The sequence below is a fragment of the Petaurus breviceps genome, unplaced genomic scaffold (genome assembly GCF_028583685.1).
Source record: "Petaurus breviceps papuanus isolate PSGF00001 unplaced genomic scaffold, PetGlider_PUasm1.0 90865, whole genome shotgun sequence".
Lineage (NCBI taxonomy): Eukaryota > Metazoa > Chordata > Mammalia > Diprotodontia > Petauridae > Petaurus > Petaurus breviceps.
In genome coordinates, this window is record NW_027187367.1 from 14034666 (window position 1) to 14056671 (window position 22006).

Consider the following 22006-nt stretch of genomic DNA (forward strand, 5'->3'; position numbering starts at 1 on the left):
ATCCTGGAGTTAGTAAAGAAGGCCCTGAATTTGAATCCTGCCTCAGATAATTACAACCTTTTGTGACCCTGGGTAAGTCACTTGACTGTTCTGTTTCCTTATCTGTAAAATGGGAATAATAATAGTATACACCACAAAGGGTTGTTGTTAGATCAAATTAAATAATATGGGTAAAGTGCTGTATAAACCATAAATCACTACACAAATACTACCATGTTTCCCCAATAATAAGACACTGTCTTATTAAATTTTTTGGACAGAAAAACACCAGAGGGCTTATTTTCAGGGGACAGCTTATTTTAATGAACATTGACAGCAATTTTAATAAACAGGTAAATGTGAACAAAAAAATGTACCTTTATTCAATAAGCAAATCACTGGGGAAGAACAGGATGCCGCGCTCCGAGCTGCAGCAGTGAGCGCGTCATCCTGTTCTTCCCCAGTGATTTGCTTATTGAATAAAGGTACATTTTTTGGACAGAAAAACACCAGAGGGCTTATTTTCAGGGGAGGGCTTATTTTAGAGGAATCTTACACAGTAAGGGGAGGGCTTATTTTCGGGATAGGTTTTATTATCGGGGAAACACGGTAGCTATTATTATGATTATTATCTTCTTATATGGCATGATGTACTGAGTCTAAATCAAATTTCAGCCAGACTACTGTTCCATTTTCCTAGTAGTTTTTGTTAAATAGTAAGTCCTTATCCTAGTAATTGTGTTCTTTAGCTTATGGAACTATGTTGTTTTGTTTGCTTTGGTATATTACATATCTAATCTATTCTACTGCATGAATTCTCTATTTCTTAACTAGTACCAAGTTACTATAATGATTACTGTCTTTGTAGAGCAATTTAGTATTTGGTACTGATGAATGATTTTCCTTCACACTTTTTTCATTAATTAACAATGAGTTTTTGTTCCTTCAAATGAATTTTATTACTATTTTTCTGGAACTATAAAATATTTTGGTAGTGTGGCACAGCAATGAATAAGTAGAATAATTTAAGCAGCATTGTCATTTTTACAATGTTGGCTTGACCTAACCATGAACAATTAACATTTCTCCAATTATTTAGGTTTATACTTTTATACTTGGATTCACATACCGTGTTTCCCCGATAATAAGACCTATCCCGAAAATAAGCCCTCCCCTTACTGTGTAAGATTCCTCTAAAATAAGCCCTCCTCCAAAAATAAGCCCTATTGAGATTGCTACTGTAGTGAAGGTGATCCCCTGCGCTACACGCTACATTACGGTACCCTCTGTATGCACCGTTCCCCCTCCCCCGGTGAAATGCACGCCACGCTCCGAGCTGCATCCAATCAGAGCTGCAGCAGTGAGAGCGTCATCCTGTTCTTCCCCAGTGATTTGCTTGCTGGCGCCATTGAGAGCAGTGCCGCGGAGGAGAGCTGAGGCAGGACAACATAAGCCATCCCCCTGAAAATAAGCCCTCTGGCGTTTTTCTTTCCAAAAAAAAAAAAAATAATAAGACAGTGTCTTATTATCGGGGAAACACGGTAGTTACTGAGTGCATCTTGGTATATACAATCCCAGATATTTTACAGGTTCTCTAGTTATTTCGTTTTTTAATTTTTTTTATCAAATGCTTTATTAACTTCTAGTTTACATAATTCATTTCCATAAGATTTTGAGTTACAAATTTTCTCCCCATTTTTCCCATATACACCACCCCAAAATAGGGATCCACCAATCTGTTCTCTCACATATTTTCTCCCCTACACCCCTCCAACTTTCCAGTAGGGCACGGTGGACCTCTATGCTCCAGTGCCTATATATATTATTTCCCAATCACATGTAAAATACTATTAATAATAATAATGATAATACATACATATATATATAAACATACACACATATTTTTAAACATTTGCTTTTAAAACTTTGAATTCCAGATTCATTCCCTTCCTCCTTTTGTCACCCACCCTTACTGGGAAGATAAGCAATTCAGTACAGGTTGTATATGCGTAGCAATGCAAAACATTTCCATAGTGAATATACTGTGAAAGACTGATTATATTTCCCACCATCCTATCCCACCCCCCACTTGTTCTATTCTCTACTTTGATCCTGTCCCTTTTCAAAAGTGGGTGCTTCCAACTTCCCTCCCCCCCCCAGCCTGCCTTCCCTTCCATCATCCCCTCTCTCATCCCCTTCCCCCCTACTCTCCTGTAGGGTAAGATACCCTATTTAGTGTGTATGTTATTCCCTCCGTAAGCCAAATTCAATAAGAATAAGGTTGACCCATTCCCTTTTGCCTTCCTATTCTTCCCCTCCATTGTAACCATTTTCCCTTGTCTCTTCTATATGAGATAGTTTACCCCATTCTGTCTTTCCCCGTCTCCTCTCATTATATTCCTCTCTCACCTCTTAATTTTACCTTTTAAGTATCATCCCTTACTATTAAATTGGTCCTGTGCTCTCTATCTATGTATACCTGTACACATATATACACACATTCACATATGTATTAATACACCCAAATACCCTCCTATATAGACATACATACCTATTCCCTTCAACTATTCTCATACTGAGAAATGTTTCATAAATTACAATTATCGTTTTTTCATGTAGGGATGTAAGTAGTACAACTTTGATAAGTTCCTTATGATTTCTTTTCCCTGTTTACCTTCTCATGCTTCTTGTATCTGAATGTCAAATTTTCTATTCAACTGGTTTTTTCATCAAGAATGCTTGAAAGTCCTCTATTCCACTGAATGACCATATTTTCTCCTGAAACATGATACTCAGTTTTGCTGGGTAGGTGATTCTTGGTTTTAATCCCAGCTCCTTTGACCTCTGGAATATCATATTCCAAGCCCTTCGATCCCTCAGTGTAGAAGCTGCCAGATCCTGTGTTATTCTGATTGTGTTTCCATAATATTCAAATTGTTTCTTCCTGGCTGCCTGTAATATTTTTTCCTTGATCTGGAAATTCTGGAATGTGGCTATAACGTTCCTAGGAGTTTTCTTTATAGGATCTTTTTCAGGAGGTGAGTGGTGGATTCTTTCAACCTCTATTTGGTCCTCCAGTTCTAAATCAGGGCAATTTTCCTTGAGAATTTCTTGAAGGATGATTTCTAGGCTCTTTTTTGATCATGGCTTTCAAGTAGTCCAATAATTTTTAAATTATCTCTCCTGGATCTATTTTCCAGGTCAATAGTTTTTCCAATGAGATATTTCCTATGCCTTCTATTTTTTCATTTGTTTGGATCTGTTTAATACTATCTTGATTTCTCATAAAGTCACTAGCTTCCATTTGCTCCAGTCTAATTCTGAAGGAATGATTGTCTTCAGTGAGTTTTTGAGATTCTTTTTCCATCCAAGCAAATTCAGCTTTTTAAGGTATTCTTCTCATTACCTTTTTGAGCCTCTTTTGCCATTTGAGTTATTCTGTTTTTTAAGGTGTTATTTTCTTCAGTCAGGTTGTTGACTCTCATTTCATAATTTTCTTGCATCATTCTCATTTCTTTCCAAATTTTTCCTCTACTTCTCTTATTTGGTTTTCAAAATCCTTCTTAAGTTCCTCTATGGCTTGTAAGCAGCTCATATTTTTCTTGGAAGCTTTTGGTGCAAAAGTTCTGACTTCATTGTCTTCCTTCTGTTCCATGCTTTGATGCTTTTTGTCCCCAAAGTGTAAAGTTGGCTTGCTCTGCTTCCCTCATTTGCTCATTTTGCCATTCAATTACTTGAGTTTTGGTCTTTTTGCCACAGTAGGACTCTGCTACCAGACAGGGGAGCTTTGTCCCAAACGCTGGAATTTTCTCAGCTGCTGAAGGTATTAGTTGGGTGTCCTCTCTGAAGCCTCCACAGGCTCTGGCAAGCTGGTCACACACGCCAGGACCTCCACCCTAGACGGCAATCCAGATCCAAACAGGTTAAAGCAAGAGAGATACCCCTGAGACTGGTTGTTTGGTCCCCCTACAATCTACAGGCCAGGAGCTGAAATAGCCACGTTGCTGCAGCTGCACTGCTGCTGTGCCTCAGCCGCTTCTTGCCTTGGGGGCAAAGCCTGACTGCACTCCCAAACTACTGGATCCCAAAGTCCACATTGCACTGACCTTTTACTTTGTCCTTAAGCATCTATGAGTTGATAATTCTGGAAACCGCTACAGCTGCTGGTGATCTGAAGTCCCTCCAGCCAGGTGGTCAGGCCCGCCCTGAGGCTAAAACCTCCAGCTCGAGCAGGGCTGGTCTTGGCTCTCGAGCAGGTCTGGTCTTGGCTCCCTGAGCACTATGCTGGCCATTTTCTGCCCGCCTTCTGGCCTGTTCTCAGCAGGAGGTTAGCTTCTCTGTGTCATTTTGTGGGTTCTGTAGCTCCAAGGTTTGTTCAGAGTCCCCTTTTACATGAATTGGGGGAGGTGGAAGCCTGAGCCCCATAGAAATCCTGTTTCTAGTCTGCCATCTTGACTCCACCACCCTCTAGTTATTTTGAATAGAATTTCTCTTTCTAGTCCTTGCTGGGTCTTATTGGTAGCAGTAATGATAATGATTAATGTGGATTTATTTTATATCTTGGAACTTTGCTGAAATTACAGTTTCAATTTTTGAATGACTTTAGAATTTTCTAAACAAATCTTCATGTCATCTATAAGAAAGTGAAAATTCGGTTTCCTGTGTACTTATGCTTGTCCTTTTAATTTCTTTTTTGTCTTACTGCTACAGATATAATTTCTAGAAACATGTTACATAGTAATGTCAATAATAAGCATCCTTGCTTTACCCTGATTTTCTTCTTGGACTTTACTGCAGCCTACTTGATAATATTTTATTTACATTTTTTATATAAATGTTCATTAAGAATATTGCTTTCTTTCTCTACTCTGTCTCTTTTCAATTTAGAGATTGGGATGCTACTTTCATTTTTTATTACTCTAAATTATTTATGAAATAAAGCATTAATTGTTCTTCGAAAGTTTGATAGAATTCACTTGGAAATCCAACTGGTTCTAGAGGTTTCTACTTTAGTCATTTATGACTTGTTAAATGTCTTTTCCTGATAATGGGTTATTTAAATAGTCTATTTCTTCTTTAACAAAAAAAAAAATTTAAAAAGGTGGGCATTTTGTATTTTTGAAAATATTAATCCATTTACTTTAATTTATTGCTTTTGCTAGCATAGAGTTGGGCAAAATAATTTGACAATTTCCTTTATAAATTTCCTCTTTAATCACCGAGTTCTTTTTCATTTTTGATACGCTTTTCTGTTTTCTTCTTAAGATTCAGATTAGCAGCTTATTTTTGTTTTACTTATTAATATAATAATCTTTTTTTTGCTTGTGATTTTATGAATTATTTAATTTTCAGAATTTCTACTTTGCTGTTTTGATGGGGATTTTTGATTTGCTGTGTGTAGTTCAAGTATTTTTTAGCTGCACTTCTAATTCATTATTCTTTCTCTTTTTTGTTAATGAAAACATCTAGAGTCATAAATTTTCCTCTAAAAACTACATTAGCTGCATCCCATACATTTTGGTATATTGTCTCCTCACTGTGATGAGAATTTCTGATGAAATCTTCCATTGTTTCTATAATTTATTCTTTAACCCAACACTTCTTTAGAACTACATTACTTAGTCTCAAGTTATTTTTTAATTCTTTCTTTAATAAACCTTCACTGTATATAATTTTTGTTACATTGTGCAATCAGTAAATGATGTATTTTAGCATTTTTGTTTTTCTACATTTTTTGAAGCAGTTCTTATATATGTTCAGTTTTTGAAAAGGCACCATGAGCAATTGAGTATTTATATACTTTTCTTTCCAGACTCATACATTAATTGTCAGATATCTATCATCTCTATTTTTCTAAAGTTATATTTGAGGTTTTTAACTTCTTTCTAGTTTATCTTTTGGTTAGATTTGTTTGGTATGAAAGAGTTATATTAAAGTTCCTATTATAGCTTTACTATTTCTTCCTCTAATTCAATTAACTTTTTCTTTAAGCATTTAGATGCTGTGCTATTAAAGGGTGTGTGTCTGTATACACGTACACACAGAGAGTACTGATATTGATTTGTTATCTGGGAATTGCATGATATAATTCTTCTGCTTATCTTTTTATCATGTCTATATTTACTGTAGCCTCGTCTAAAGTCATTATTGCTACTCCTGTTTTTAGCTCAGCCTGAAGCATATTTCTTGTAAAGAATGTATCAGATTCTGTTTTCCAATCTATTCTGTGATGCTCTTCTGTTTTATGGGTGAGTTCTTCCAAGGGCTAGAATTGTTAAATGCATACCTTTCTCCATCCTGTCCTCTTGTACTTTTTCCCTCTCTTTGTTACTACCCTCTTCTCTTTACAAATAAGAAGGCAGTAAAAGACAGGGAGCTTGCCTATAAATAAAGCATCTTGTTTCCTCATTCTTACGGCACTTTTCTTCCCTTTATTAAACCAATGATCCTAGATTTTTGTTTTTTTTTCCTTTCCTTTTACTCTCTTCTTTATGTTCCTCTCTTCAGAAGTTTGATTTTAGTTTGTTTATGACGTTTCTTTATCTATCTTGTCTTGTTAACCATCCATTTCCCTCTATCTTTATCCTGTTAATTCTAATTTCTCTTCTGAATTTAATGCACAGAAAAGTATGTGTGTACATGTGTATAATTGCATTTCATCTTTATCTAGTCCAATAAAAGTGAGGTTTGTGAGATGCTCATTGCCCCCTTTTCTTTCTTCTGTGACTACAGAGTTCTATTATGTGATACTGATCTCCTGCTCCTTCCTCCTCCTATAGTTTCTCCTTCCCTGTCCATATTTTATCTCCTACAAAGATCATCAAAACAGATCAAAATCATTTACACTACCCTAAAAAGATATTAGGGGCTTGGGAAGATATTTGTTTCTCCTTCCTCTACCCCCCCAAACATGTAAAATAATTTATCTCTATATGTTCCCTTCTAATTAAAATGTGTCCCTTTCCATGTTTCACTTTCTCTCTCTCTTTTTTTTTTTTTTGGCATTTCCACTTCAAAACATCTCTATTCAGTTCTTGTCTTTTTATCGGGAATGCTTGAAAATCTTCTCTTGGGTGAAACGTCCATCCTCACCTCCCACTTGAAGGATTATACTTGTATCTTTTGCCTTTTGGAATATAGTATTCCACATTTCCCTCTCCTAAAAAAGCAGCCACTATGTTGTATGATCCTTGCTGGCCTGGCTCCTTGGCACTTGAACTCTTTTTGGCTCTTTTTGAACTCATTTCTCTTTGAACTAGAAGCTTTGGATTTTGGCTATAATGTTCTTGGGTCTCTATCTCTCTCTCTTTTTGCTTCTTTCCGGAGGCTACTGGTGGGTTCTTTGCATTTTGCTTTCTGATTCTAAGAGTTCTGGGGAGTTTTCATTTATAATCTCACTTTTTTTTTTTTTTTGGTTTTTTGGAGCGGGGAATGCAGGGCAATTGGGGTTAAGTGACTTGCTAAAGGTCACACAGCTAGTAAGCGTTAAGTGTCTGAGGCCGCATTTGAACTTAGGTCCTCCTGACTCCAGGGCAGGTGCTCTATTCACTGTGTCACTTAGCTGCCCCCATTTATAATTTCTTGAAATATGATATTTGGAACTTTTTTAGTCATGATTTGCAGATATTTTAAAAATTTAGGTTTAAATAGTTTAAAATATTTAATAGTTTAAAAATCCCCTCAACCTGTTTTCAAGATTAGGTGTTGCTGATAAAATATTTCTTGGATTTAGGTTTTTCCAGTTCTTTGACTTTTAAAAATATTTCTTGTCTTAGGGTCATTGTGTGCTATCTAATTTATTTTAATTTTCATAGCATTTAGTTTTTGAAAGCGTTTCCACTGACTGTTCTAAGATATCAGTTCTTAACATTCTTTCCTCCCTGGCTATTTCATTTTGGATCTATTTGATTTCCTCTATGTATTCCTGTAGTCCTTGTGGCCAGGATGTGCTTCCCTCTCTCTGAGGTTTTACCTGGACTTGTCATAGGACTGCTATCTTCCTGTGGGTTTACCTCTAGGGTTCTCCCCAACCAAGGCATTTCCTCATGATATGTTGAGTTTTCCTTAGTTTCCTTATTTCTGCAGCCTCAACATCTAACCTGGGGGGATGGGGTATACAGAAGGCTAGTGTTTGGGCCAATTAATACTGAATGGCCTGGGCAGAGACTGCTGGGTCTTTATTATAGTGGCCAAGACTAAGACCTTTCTTCAAGGGACTTTCAGATTAGTCTAGCATTAGGCTCTATCTGGGAGGCTCTCTCTTGCCAGAGGGTTGCAGGTCCTCCCTCTGCATTAGGTTCATTGGGCTCCTTCCCTCCTGCTTGTAGGCTCAGGGTCTGCTCCTGTCACAAGCTTCTGAAAATGGATTAGGAGACACCTTGGGCTGGGCTTTGTCCAGGATCTAGGACACACCCTGGGCTGGGCTTTGTTTAGGGTCTTTCTCCTGATTCTAGATTCTCAGGCCTACCATTCAGATCCTACTGACCTGGAGTTCTGTGCTGAGGCCAAACCTTTTCTAGAACTCCCTTGGTTGCTTTGCACACTAGGTTCCTGTTGCCAAGGACAACTTTAGGGATACCAGAGTCAATCTTTGAGACTTTTCTCCTGCTTCCAGGCTTAACTACAATAGACCTGTGCTGAATTACCCAAGCTTCCCTGTGTTCTACCCCAGTTTGTTTTAGAGTCTCTGGAGTCTGGAATTTGTTGTGTGGATTCCAGAACTTGGTGGAGGAATGTAAAGCTGACCTTTCTTATTTCTTTCTAAACACATGCATTTCTAAACCTCACATGGTTGTTTTAGAAGGACCTGTTCTCTTCTCTTTCCTAGCATGCTACCACCTTCCCCATTTATCAAACACAAAGTCTTGTAATCTGAGATTCAAGTTTAAGGGCTCTCTATCTGTTGTTCTTAACTGGTAACTTAGCCTATTATGAAGTTTCATTTTGTGAAGAGGTCCACACTTTGTACTACAAGAAACACAGCATCAAATCCCCAAGTTAGTCCAAGACACCTGTAAGTCATACTAAGTTTTGTAGATTTTAACCTTGATGTGAAAAGAACCTTTTATTGTATTAAAATGACATTATTTTACCTTTTTACTTTACTTTTTATGGGAAGAAGAAATGCCAATGGGAAATGAGGATGTCTCCTTCCTTAACTAACTCCTCAGAGGCCCTATTAGCAGGTATAAAGAGATCTCTTATTCTAGAACCTGTCAGCTTTCTTGACTTAATGGGCTGTCCTTTGGGCACAGTCCCACACCAAAACATACAGTTCTTGGAAATCCAGTAGTATCTGCATAAAATTCCCCCTTATGAGAGTTAAAAAGTCAGTTCCAGAGAAAAATCAGGTGAGCTACTGACACTGCTCTTTTTCAATATTTAGAATGATTCACTGCTTATACAATAAACTATGTAACTAAAAACAATGATGTTTAATTTATTTACTCTCTTGGCAGTCTTCAAGTTTTCAAAAAAACTCCTGAAGTTTGAGAAGAAAATAAGTAGAAAGCCAGATCCAGGGAGGGCCTCACATTGTAATCCATCCACAATTCTTGTTTTATTGGGGGTGGAGGAAGGGAAGGCTGACCTAAATTGCTATAAATAGCTAGTATGTATGTATGTGTGTATATATATATATATATATACACACACACACATATGTAGATAGATAGATAGATGGATATAGTGCCTTGAGGTTTATAAAACACTATACATATATTACCTAATCTGAGCTTCACAATAACCCTGTGAGGTAGGTGTTATTATTATTATTCCCATTTTATAGCTGAAGAAAAAGTTAAGTGACCTGACCAGAATCACATAGCTATAAGTGTCCAAGGCCACATTTGAATTCAGGTTTTCTTGACTCTAAGACCAACCTTTAATTTATTATGTCACTAGCTGCCTCTTTGGTATAAGGCATAATAAAACAGATTGACTTAAATTACTGAGTTTGACTGTAGGTGCAACTTTTATATCAAATTTGTTCTAGACTATAGTTGAAAAAATATCTCTCATGAAGGCTGGATTTTAAAAGGATTTACTTATTATATAGGAGTCCTCAATTAATTTTTCTTACAATAAAAACAAAGAAAATGGTTCGTGTTGGGATTGTTCCAAACAGTCATTAGAATGGAGGATGTCATACCTTTTTTGGATGATCCTACTTGCCATATTACAAAATGTTAACAAACATGATGTGAGGAATGCTGAATGATTGACAGAGAACCTTTATGAGTCTTATATGAATAGGAAACTTGCAACACATCCTGGTCAAATTCTACCTTTCTAGTTAAGAAAAAAATCATAATTTTAGTACAAAAAAAAAGTAGGTTTTAATTTCTTTGTGCTACTTGGGGAAATACTTCCAAAGAAGTGTTTTGAACACTTTTGCTCATTAGAATCTCATTTTCAGAAGGGAAACCAATTGAGAAGGCTCTTGAGTTCTGCATAGTTCTCAGAAAATAAATAGAAGCTTACTTTGGGAAGGCTCAATATACTTTTAAAAACAAAACAAAACAAAACAAACTAAGAATTTCTGATTATTGGAATTACCCAAAAATCAGACAGATGGTCTTGTGGAATCTGGATGAGTTCATTGTCACTGGTGCTATGATAAATGGAGGCTAGATGACTATCCCTAAAGACTGGATGATAGAGAAAGGATTCATGTATGGGGAGGGGAGACTATATTAAATGACTTCTAATTTTTTCCCCCAAACTATACAAGTATACGATTACTTTAGTAGACTAATTTCCTCATAAGATGTTTCTAGACTCATAACTCATTTGCAAAAAAGCATACATTTTTTATTGATACCTTTAAGATATTATATTCATTTCTTAACTCACTAAAATATTTATAAATTTCCCCAATAGTTGGAATTCTCCTTCCTAGAGCATCTATACAGATCACTGGGTTTATTCTTCTGAATTCAACTTCTCCTATGAAATTGTGGATTGTTATCTATGGAAATTGCAACTGCCACAGTTGTGGCATGATCATATCTCATGCTTTTTGCAATGAAGAAGACATGTGGAGAAATGTCCTACTCTGATTAAAATGGAACTACAGTACCTGGTTTCATCCCCATTAGAATAAAATCATAAATGTGGGCAGTATATATATACTATTACTACCAATTACCGTGAAAAACATCTACTAGATCAGTAATCTTCTCTCCAAATTTTGAATAGCCATTAAAGCTAAAGCAGCTGGTAATCCTCAATGACACCAACAAAAATGGTGGGAGATAATTCAAATCTTGGAAAAAACCCCATTAGGATATATTATTAAAGGAAGGGTTAGTAAATATCTAGAAAAGGAATAGGTGACCATAAAGAACAAGAATGCTTTCCTTAAGAACTAAAAGCAACAGGTAAAAGTTATACAATAGTTAAATTACAGCTTAGTGTAAGGAAAAATGTTCAAATAATTAGAGCAATCCATAAGTGGAAAGTATGCAGTGTATTATCTCCTCCATACTCCCTAGTGGAGGTCTTTAAGCAAAATTTGCTTAAATACTTGTCATGTATTTTGGAGAAGGGAGTCTTTTTAGGTATGAATTGGACTAGATGGCCAAGGAAGTCTCTTCCAGCTCTGAGGTTCTGAAATTCACTGTGTCTCTGAAGCAAGTTCACATTTTTTCTACAAACTGAGATTCTTATAAAATCATCAAGTCAAAAAGTAACATTGCAGAGAGCTGTTTTTCATTTTTATTCAAATTCTATTTTGTTTGCAATTTGTTTTATTTTAGAGTCATATTCTGTGAGTCCACATAAACTGGTGAAATAACTGCTCTGGACCACTTTTTTTTTTTTTTAAAGCAATTGGGATTAAGTAACTTGCTCGAGGTTACACGGCCAGTTATTTCTGGGTGTGGTGCTTAGTATCTGAGCCCAGATTTGACCCCCAGGTCATCCCGACACTGGAGCTGGTTCTCTTACTTGCTGTGCTACCTGGCCGCCCCCTCTGGACCACTTTTGAGGGCTTCTTATCTACCCTCAAGTTCAGTGGCAAATTGCGGTCACTCAGGTGATCTAAGGAAGCAGGCATTTTAACTGTAAACATGAGATATGTGTTCAAGAATGCACATAGTTAAGTTCATATAACTACTGTATTATGTTGTATCCCCTCACTGCATAAAAAGTTAAAAATGTGAAATAAAGTTTCTTCTAAATCAGACAAAGCAGATTTTGAAAAATTAGTTCCTGATTTCTCTAAGCAAATAAATAATCACTATACTTCTAATCTGAACAGCTTGTTAGGACAACAAAAGACATATCTTGACATTTCATAAGAAAAAGTTATCATCTTACCGTATTGACCCAATCATATATGGTTGTGCCAGCTGAACCACAATGGCGCCACTTCCTAGTTGGTGACAGGTATATCCGGAATCCCAATCATAATTCTTGGTGTCACCATTCAACAAGGCATTGCGACTACGACTGACACCCTCAATAACACTAGCACAATCAGCAATTGTTGCAACATTATCCATTGGAACTGTAAAATGCAATACAAAATTTGATATCAGAATAAAAATGGCAAAAGAGATTCCAACAATGACCTCTGTAATAAGTTACAGTCTATTTCAGACTAAGGACAAAAAGTAGATTAGAAGATATATAACTATTATTATACTATATAAATTTAAGACTTTATTCAAATAATTAAAAATTTTTTTTATAATTTTAATATAATTTTTGTTCCAGATATATCATTCTACTTACTTCTATTCAACATGCCAATAAGTAGTTTGGCAAAACTAATAAACAATTCAACTGAGTTTGACTGTAGGTGAAATGTTTTGCACCTATAGTTCTCCACTTCAGGGGGAAAAAAAGAACAGAGGTTCCTTTTCTTATTTCCTTGGACCTAAAGTTGGAAATTATAATTAAATAATGTTTAATTACATTTGTGCTGGTCATTGGATATATTGTTTTCCTTTTACTGTTTACTTCATTTTCATCAATTCAAGTAAATCTTCATCTTAATAATTTCTTCTAGTATAGTAATATCCCATTATATTCACGTTACACAATTTGTTTATCCATTCCCCAACTGACAGCATTCACTTTGCTTCCAGTTCTTTGTAACCATAAAAATTGATGCTATGAATATTCTGGTGAATATGAGACCTGTCTTGGGCCTTCTTTGGGAATATGCCTAACATGGAATTTCTGGGATCAAAAGTTACCAACATTTTAGTCGCTTCTTCTGCATAATTACAAACAACTTTCCTAAAATGGCTAAATCAATTCACAGTTTGTTCAATAGTGGATAAGCATTCCTATCTTTCTGGAGCCTATATAACAATGACTATTATTATTCTCTAATCATACTTGTCAATTTTCTGGGTATCAGGGGAAACCCAACAGATGTTTTGGCTTGTAATTCTCTTATTATTTAGTGATTTGGAACAATTTACTACCTGGTGGTGAATAATTTACAATTCTTTGATCACTTATTTGGATGTATGCTGGTAAATGTTTAACAACCATCTGTACATTGCAGGTTACAGTTTTCTGTTTAATCTGCATTATCAACACTTTTGCATCACTTGAAGCCTAGACAATCAACAAAACAAGTCTGGATTTGTAGTGTTTGCTGTTTCTAAGATTCATGTTCATGCTGAAAATTTAACAATAAACTCACATGAGTCTATTTGAGTTGTGTATAGCATTTATCTATGTACTATACAGGAGTAGGGAACCTGCAGTCTCAATTGGATTTAGTCCCACTTGAGAATGTTGTCCACACATGGCCTCGAGGCTGCAGGTTTTCTACCCCTGATCTACTACTTATCCATAGAAAAGTGGTTCTTGGTTCCATATATTTCTTTTAATTCACATATTGGATATGAAACCCACAATAGAAATATTTGATGAAAAGATTTTACTTTTCAGTGGACAACTTCTCTCATCTTAGTTGCAGAGATTGTTCTTTTACAACTTTTCAGTTTCACATAACTGAAATGATCTCTTCTACCTTTTGTGACAACCTCTATTACTTATTTAAGAGTTCTTTACCTAAACATAGTTATAACAGGTAGCTCATCTCATTTTCTCTTGATTTTAAAAAAAATGGTGTGACCTTTCATTTTCAGGCTACATATCCATTTTCAGTAACTATGGTGTGAAGTATAAGGTATTCAATTCTGTCAAACTAGTTTCCAGTTTTCCTAACACTTTTCGTTAACGAGGGAATATACACAGAGTTTATGTTCTTAGATTTATCAAACACTTTTATTGAATGTTATTGTTTCTGACTCTTGCTTATCTAGTTTGTTCTGATGATCTACTTTAAAATTTTTTAATGAGAATAAATAGCTTTTCTGATTACAGCTCTGTAGTATAAATTGTGATCTGGAAGTGGTACTTCTTATTTTGAGATTCTACCACTTTGTAGTTTGACAGCTATATCACTAAATTTATAAATTACTTTAGGTAAGATCATGTGTATTATATTGACTCAAGTCAACCAAGAGCACTGAATATCTCTCTACTTAAATAATTTTTATTTCATTAAAGGATATTTTAAATTGAATTTATAAAAGTCTTAAGTGTGTCTTAACACTGACTTCCAGACACTTCCTGCTTCTGGAGTTATTTTTAATAGGATTGCCTTTTCTAAGGTAATTTTTTCTTCAAATTAAGGTTAAAGAAAAAACTAAAAGGTATCATCAAAGGACAAAAGGATCTATGGGGTAAAAGATTAATGGGAAACTTAAAGAGTCAGCAGAATGGAAGAAGAATGAAACTAATATTCTATAAATTAAAACATATACCCCTCTAGAAATGAATCAATATTTTATGTCAATGAGGGAAAGAGGAGGAGAGAGAAGGAAGAAAACAGTGAGAAGCTCACTATGTGAGGAAATGGGAGGCAAGAAACAGAAAGGAGCTGGAGATTGGAGATGCTCTTTCACCTGGCTGTGATGTAAGCAGAGAAAAAAAAAGTAATTTCTTTAATTTTTTAACAGGCACAAAGGGTAATAAAAGAAAAGGGTAAGAGGAATGGAGGGGAGGAACTGCAGTAGGTGAGGGAAGGGAAAGGAGGTCACATACAAAAAGGAGGAAACAAAGAGGTACTACTGAAGCATGGGAGATGTAGAAAAGAAAGGGGCCTTATAATGTGTTTGATACGGGGGAATGTTCACCTCAAGAAACCATCTTTTCTGGGAATAGTTGTTCTTTCCAAAACTGCACTCCAACTCAGGAGAGGGAGTAGATGTCCAAACCCACCCTGCTGAGGTTGACACCCAGAGTAGTAAGAGGGACATAGATCTGGAAGTTGGCTATACGACTAAGGGGTGGCAGTAGAGGGGAAGAGTATGTGATCATGGTAAGGGCTGCGCATAGGATTGGAACTCATGACTGAATATAAAATTAAATCAACCATATCACACTTCTTCAATTCAAGAAGCATTAATTAAATTTCTAGTATGATCAGGCACAGGGAAGGAGATGAGAACACAGTAAAAGTAAAATAAGGTAAAAGCAAAGGAGTCCCTGACCTCAAGGTGCTTACATCTAAAATGGGGGTGGGAGTTGAAGAGAGTGAATATTTATTCAGATGAGTAAACAGAAAATATAAACAATATAAATACAAGTCATGTTTGTGGGGAGGGGAACATTTCCTAATTTTCCCCAGTGAATAATAGTAGATATGAGACAAAATGGTGGATATAATATTTTCCAAACAACTACCTGGTTAATGAGATAGAACAAGAATTGATATTTCTATTTCTTACAGATGAGGAAACTGAGGCTTATAGAGTTAAAGTGATATAAGGCTAGACTCAAGACTAGATCTTCTAACTTCGGAGTCAGAACTCCAACAATCAAAAGACAACAAATCACAGAATTTGAAAGTAAGAAAGAATTCAGCAACCATTTAGTCCAACCTATATAACAGAGAAATCTTTATTATTGGAAGGCCTGGGGGGAGGGAGGGGAGAGAAACGCTACTTCTCAATAGAAAAATTAAAGCATTAATTAAGCATTGCCACACTATATAATTCATCCAGGAAATCATTTCACTCTTAGCTCAAATTATTATTAAGACATTTTTCATGACATTGAGCTTAAATTTGCTTCTGCAACTTCTACCCACTGCTCTTGGTTCTGCCTTCTGGGGCCAAACAGAAAAAGTATGCTTTCTCTTCCATCTCATAGCCCTTTAGATACTTGAAAGTAGCCCACTTGTCTTGGCTAAGTCTTCTTTCCTTCAAGTTAAAAATACCTATGTCATTCTACTAGGTCGTATATGATATGAGCTAAAGTCCCCTTATCATCCTAGTTTTCTTCTAGCTCATCAATGTCCTTCAATCTACCAATCAATTGGCAAGTATTTGCTGAGAGTCAACTAGGTGCTAGGACAGTCTTCCATTTTATTGGAAGAGACAAAAAATACATAAATAAACACAAACAATATACAAAATAAATACAAACTAAATTTTTTGCTGGGATGGAGACTAACAGCTGGAGAATTAAGAAAGGTTCCATGTAGGTGTCACAGAGTTTTGAATAAAACAATTCAATAATTTATAAGAGGTGGGAATATATTCTAGGACTGGAGGAGGACAATTATTATAAAGGTCTAGAGATGGAGTAATGTATGTGAGAAACTGCAAAAAGGCCAATCAGGTCCATTTTAATATGGGAAGGGGGCATACTGTATATTAAAATTCAAAAGCTACACTGGAATCAAGTTGTAAAGGATTTAAAAAATCAGATAATGATGTTGTTCAGTTATTTCAGGTGTGTTCAACTCTTCATGACCCTATTTGGTGTTTTCTCAGTGAAAATACAGGAGTGGTTTACCATTTTTTTTCTCCAGCTCACTTTACAGATGAGGAAACTGAGGCAAACTGGGTTAAAGGCCTTGCCCAGGGTCACACAGCTAGCTAGTGTCTGAGGCAAGACTTAACACTCAGAAAGATGAGTCTTCCTGACTCCAGGCCCAGTACTCTACCTAGCTGCCCCTACCTGACTATACTATATTTGATCCTATAGACAATAGGGAACCATTGGAGTTTAATGAGTAGGGAAGAAACATGGTCAAGACTTGTGCTTTCAGAAAATCACTTTGCAAGTTATGTGGAGAATGGATTAGAGAGGGGAGAGACATAAGCTATAGAGAACAGTTAGGAATCAATTAAAATACTATCTTCTTTTCCTATTCATTGATTTATTTTTAGCATTCATTTTTAAAAATACTAATTTGGTTTCCAAATCCTCTCTCTCTCTCACCTCTGCCTCATCCACTGAGAAAGCAAGCAATATAAGACTTGAAAAAAAAATTAAAAGTAGAAACAAAGAAAGTAAAAAACAAAACAGAACAAAAGATGGTTCAATTTACACTCAGACTTCATCAGTTTTCTCTCTGGAGGTAGATAGCATTTTTCAAGTTGTGTTTCATTTGTACAGTCATGTCCTATTCTGTGACCCCATAAACCAAATATCCATGGGTTTTCTTGGCAAAAATACTGGAATGATTTGCCATTTCCTTCTCTATTTTTATTCAGGCAGGGGTTAAGTGACTTGCCCAGGGTCACAAAGCTAGTAAAGATCTGAGGTCAAATTTGAATTGTTGTCTTGATGAGAGTAACTAATTCTTTTGCATTTAGTCTTTGTAATATTAAAAAATATTACTATTACTCTGTACAATGTTCTGATTCTGCTCACTTCACTATGCATGAGTGATGTATGCATATAGGTCACCCAGGTTTTTCTGAAACCATTCCCCTTGTCATTTCTTATAGCTCAATGGTATCCTACCACAAACAAACACCAGAATTTGTTCAGCCATATCCCATGTGATGGGCATCCCCTCAATTTCCAATTCTTTACCATAAGAGTTGCTATACATATTTTTGTGCATATCAGTCCTTTTCCCTTTTCTTTGATCTCTCTGGGATATATACACCCAGCAGTGCTATTATTGGGTCAAAGCACTTACTCAACTTTTATAGCTCTTTGGCATCATTCCAAATTGTTCTTCAGAATGGTTGGACCAGTTCACAACTCCACTAATAGTACCTTAGTGTCCCAATTTTTCCATATCCCTTCTAGCATATGTCATTTTCCTTTTCCATCATATTAGCCAATGTGATAGGTATGAGATAGTATCTAAGATTTATTTCACTTTGCATTTCTCTAGTCAATAAATCTTTAGAGCATTTTTTAATGTGACTTTTGATAGCTTTGATTTCTTCTTTAGAAAACTGCCTCTTCATATTCTTTTATCCACTGGGGAATGGCTCTTATTTATTCATTCATTTTTTTTTTTTTACAAATTTGGCTAAATTTTCCATAAGTTTGAGAGATGTGGCCTTTATCAGAGAAATTTTCTATAATCCCTCCCACCCCCCAGTGTCATGCTTTTAATTTTGGCTGCACTGGTTTTATGCAAAACCTTTTTAATGTCATTTTACTTCTCATGATCCTATCTTTTGTTTGGTCATAAATTCTTCCCTTAGCAATAGATCTGACAAGTAAAAGTATCCTTGCTTCCCTAATTTGCTTATGATATCACCATTTATGTCTGTATCATGTACTTGTTTTGACCTTATTTTGGTATACAGTGTGAGATATTACTATATGCTTAGTTTCTGCCAAACTGCTCCCCAATTTTCTCAGCTGTCAAATGATGAATTCTTCCCTCTAAAACTTGGATCTTTGGGTTTATCAAACACAAGATTACTATGGTCATTTACAACTATAAATGACAATCGACAATACTGTCTCTCTTAAAGCTTCACTTGCACCTTACTTTTGATGGAATTAAACCCTTACATCTTGGAGATGGATGAGTTAGTTGTTCTGCTAGTAAACCTTGTGTGGTTCATGTTTCTCATTTAGCAGCTTCTGAATTTCCCCATCATTTTTTGTTAAACCAATCCTGACGTTTGCGAGTGTTCTGGCCCAAATGTGCATATATGCTTCTGAATACCAAGTCTCTGAAAGTTACCAACTCCTTTTCTGTTCCACTATAACTGTGTGCTTACTCAGCTTTCCCTCCGGGTCGGCAATAAACTATTCATGTATAGAGAAGCACTCTAACATGCTGACGTTGAGTCTCCTGATGGTCATTTTGTCTTGGGGCTGCTGCTTTTGCTGAATATGAATGTTTAGCTTGGAGAGGATGAGTCTATGATTGGTCCAGTATTCTGTGCCACACATTGCTTTCATCACTTCTGTCTCTCACCTGTCACTTCTCCTTACAATGACGAAGTCTATTAAATGCCAATGCTTGCTGTGAGGGTACACACACACGATGTTTTGTTGTGTTTAAATAAATTAGAAGACAGTGTTAGTGATGAGAAAGTTATGAAACACAAAAGTCTGTAGTAGTAAGTGACCACTGTTTCCAATTCCATTCCTCCCAAGGACTACCTGCCATGTTTGATAGTCTATCCTTACTCTGGCATTAAAGTCACTCAGAATTACAAGTCTGTCCTCTTTCAGTTCACTGATGAATCTCTTGGTCTTTATAAATTTTTTCTTTGACCTTATGAGGGTTAGTTATGGTAAGAACATACACACTGATGATGGTGGCACAGCACTTTTCTCTAAGTAATATTTGCATTGTCACATGCCTTTCATTCTCCTTTTGGGAGACATATAAGCTGGTTGACTACATCGGATCTGATTGTGAAACCTATTCCATCTTCACGGTATTCTTAACCATAGTGGTCACTCCAGAAAAATGTTTATCGAGCTCTGCATACCAAACTGAAGGATTACAGAGCTGTACTGAATTCACTGTCCTATGAATGTGAAACCTAGAGAGTTAATTAGTGCCTAGTCAGAAAATTGAACCACTTCCACTTGAATTATCTTAGGAAGATACCGAAGATTACATCATAAGATAAGGAACCAGACACTAAGGTCTTCTCTCAAGTTGAACTGCCAAGCATTCAAACTTGCTAAAGAGAGAACAACTCTGATGTGCTGGCCAAGTATCCCAAATGCAAAATGCTTATTATTTGTCCTTTGTTCTCAAAGACAATCATGACATCAGGAAGGTAATGTCATGACTTGCAAGTGAATTGGATTTAAGTGAGGGAGGGCTGTGCAAAGTCACCAGCCCCAATCTCTCCTCCTGAGACATTTGGGTCCAGTGACAAGGTCAGGATGACTGGAGATTCCCTGATGCAGTGGGAGAACTGGCATTTTTAAGCTAAGGTCTTTCTCAAGTCTCAGTTTGTCTGAGGCAATGCTCATTCAATGATTCAGGCTAGGTAAAAAATGAGGAAGAGAATGATTTCTTTTACCTAGTAAAAAAATAAAAATCAACCTATGAGGGCAAGACCCTCAGGGTTTCTGGTCAAAATACAGACAACTGGCATTTACATTCACTCTGAGCCATAGGAACCGAAACAATAACTAAGGTAGTCTTGGGCTGGGATCTACTCTTGCCCAATTAGTGAGAGTCAGACTGACTTACGTTTAAGGCATGGTCCTTAAAAAAAAAATCTAGCCCATAAACCCCAAGATACCTTGTTAGGTTTCAGCAAACAAAAGACTGTTTTACAGAGAACTTGTACAAGGCAAACACAAGGTAGTTAGAAGTAGTAGTACAAGGGCATTCTCAAGTTCTCTCTGAGGAACTGTAATATTGTGAGACGAGGGAGAGGCTAGCACAGGACCATCCAACATGGTATGCCTACATCAAAGAAGGCACTGTACTCCACCAGCAAAGCAGAATCACAGCAGCACAAAGAAAACAAAAGATACGCAAATTAAGAGACATCTCCATCCCAAATATTCTTTTTTATGACTTTTTTTTTTAGTTAATCTTTTTTTTTCAAATGCTTTATCAACTTCTGATTTACATCATTCATTTCCGCCAGATTGAGTTACAAATTTTCTCCCTGTTTTTCCCCTACCCACCACCCCAAAATAGCAGTCCCACAGGATATTCCCTCCTTCAATCTGCTCTCTCCCATATTTTCTCCCATAACCCTTTAGACTTTTCCAATGGATCTATATGCCCCAGTGGCTGTATATCTTCTTTCCCAATTACACGTAAAATAGTATTAGTAACAGTATATATATATTTGAATATTTGATTTTAAAACTTTGAATTCCAGATTCATTCCCTTGCTCCTTTGACACCCACCCTTACTGGGAAGATAAGCAGTTCAGTATAAGTTGTACATGTGTGGCTAATGCAAAGCAATAACATAGTAGCTATATTGTAAAAGACTGACTATATTTCCCTCCCTCCTATGCCACCTCCCACTTGTTCTATTCTCTACTTTGATCCCATCCCTTTTCAAAAGTGGGTGCTTCCAACTTCCCTCCCCCCCCAGCCTGCCCTCCCTTCCATCATCCCCTCTCTCATCCCCTTCCTCCCCTACTCACCTGGAGGGTGAGATACCCTATTTAGTGTGTATTTCACTCCCTCCTCAAGCCAAATTCAATGGGAATAAGGTTAACCCATTCCCTTTTGCCTTCCTATTCTTCCCCTCCATTGTAACCATTTCGCCTTGCCTTTTCTATATGAGATAGTTTACCCCCATTCTGTCTCTACCCATCTCCTCCCATTATATTCCTCTCTCACCTCTTAATTTCACCTTTTAAGTATCATCCCTTCCTGTTAAATTGGTCCTATGCCCTCTATCTATGTATACCTGTAAACATATATACACACATTCACATATGTATTCATATGCCCATATACCTTCATATATATTTCTATTCCTTTCAACTACTGAGAAAAGTTTCATCAGTTACAATTATTGTTTTTCCATTTAGGAATGTTAATCGTTCAACTTTGATAAGTTCCTTATGATTTCTTTTCCTTGTTTACCTTCTCATGCTTCTCTTGCTTCTTGTATCTGAATTTTCTATTCAACTCTGTTTTTTTTTTTCAGCAAGAATGCTTGAAAGTCCTCTATTCCACTGAATGACCATATTTTCCCCTGAAACAAGATACTCAGTTTTGCTGGGTAGGTGACTCTTGGTTTTAATACCAGCTTCTTTGCCCTCTGGAATATCATATTCCAAG

At 36.3% G+C, this 22006-nt stretch overlaps 1 protein-coding gene across 4 annotated transcripts in view; it reads right to left on the reverse strand.

Annotated features, from left to right (window-relative positions):
* BTBD9 (BTB domain containing 9) overlaps positions 1–22006 on the reverse strand; it is a 503538-nt gene that overhangs the window by 148166 nt on the left and 333366 nt on the right. For all 4 annotated transcript variants that reach the window (XM_069073607.1, XM_069073606.1, XM_069073605.1 and 1 more), the window contains one exon: positions 12301–12490. In XM_069073607.1, coding sequence (XP_068929708.1) covers positions 12301–12490 — 190 coding nt within the window. The remainder of the gene's footprint in view (positions 1–12300; positions 12491–22006) is intronic.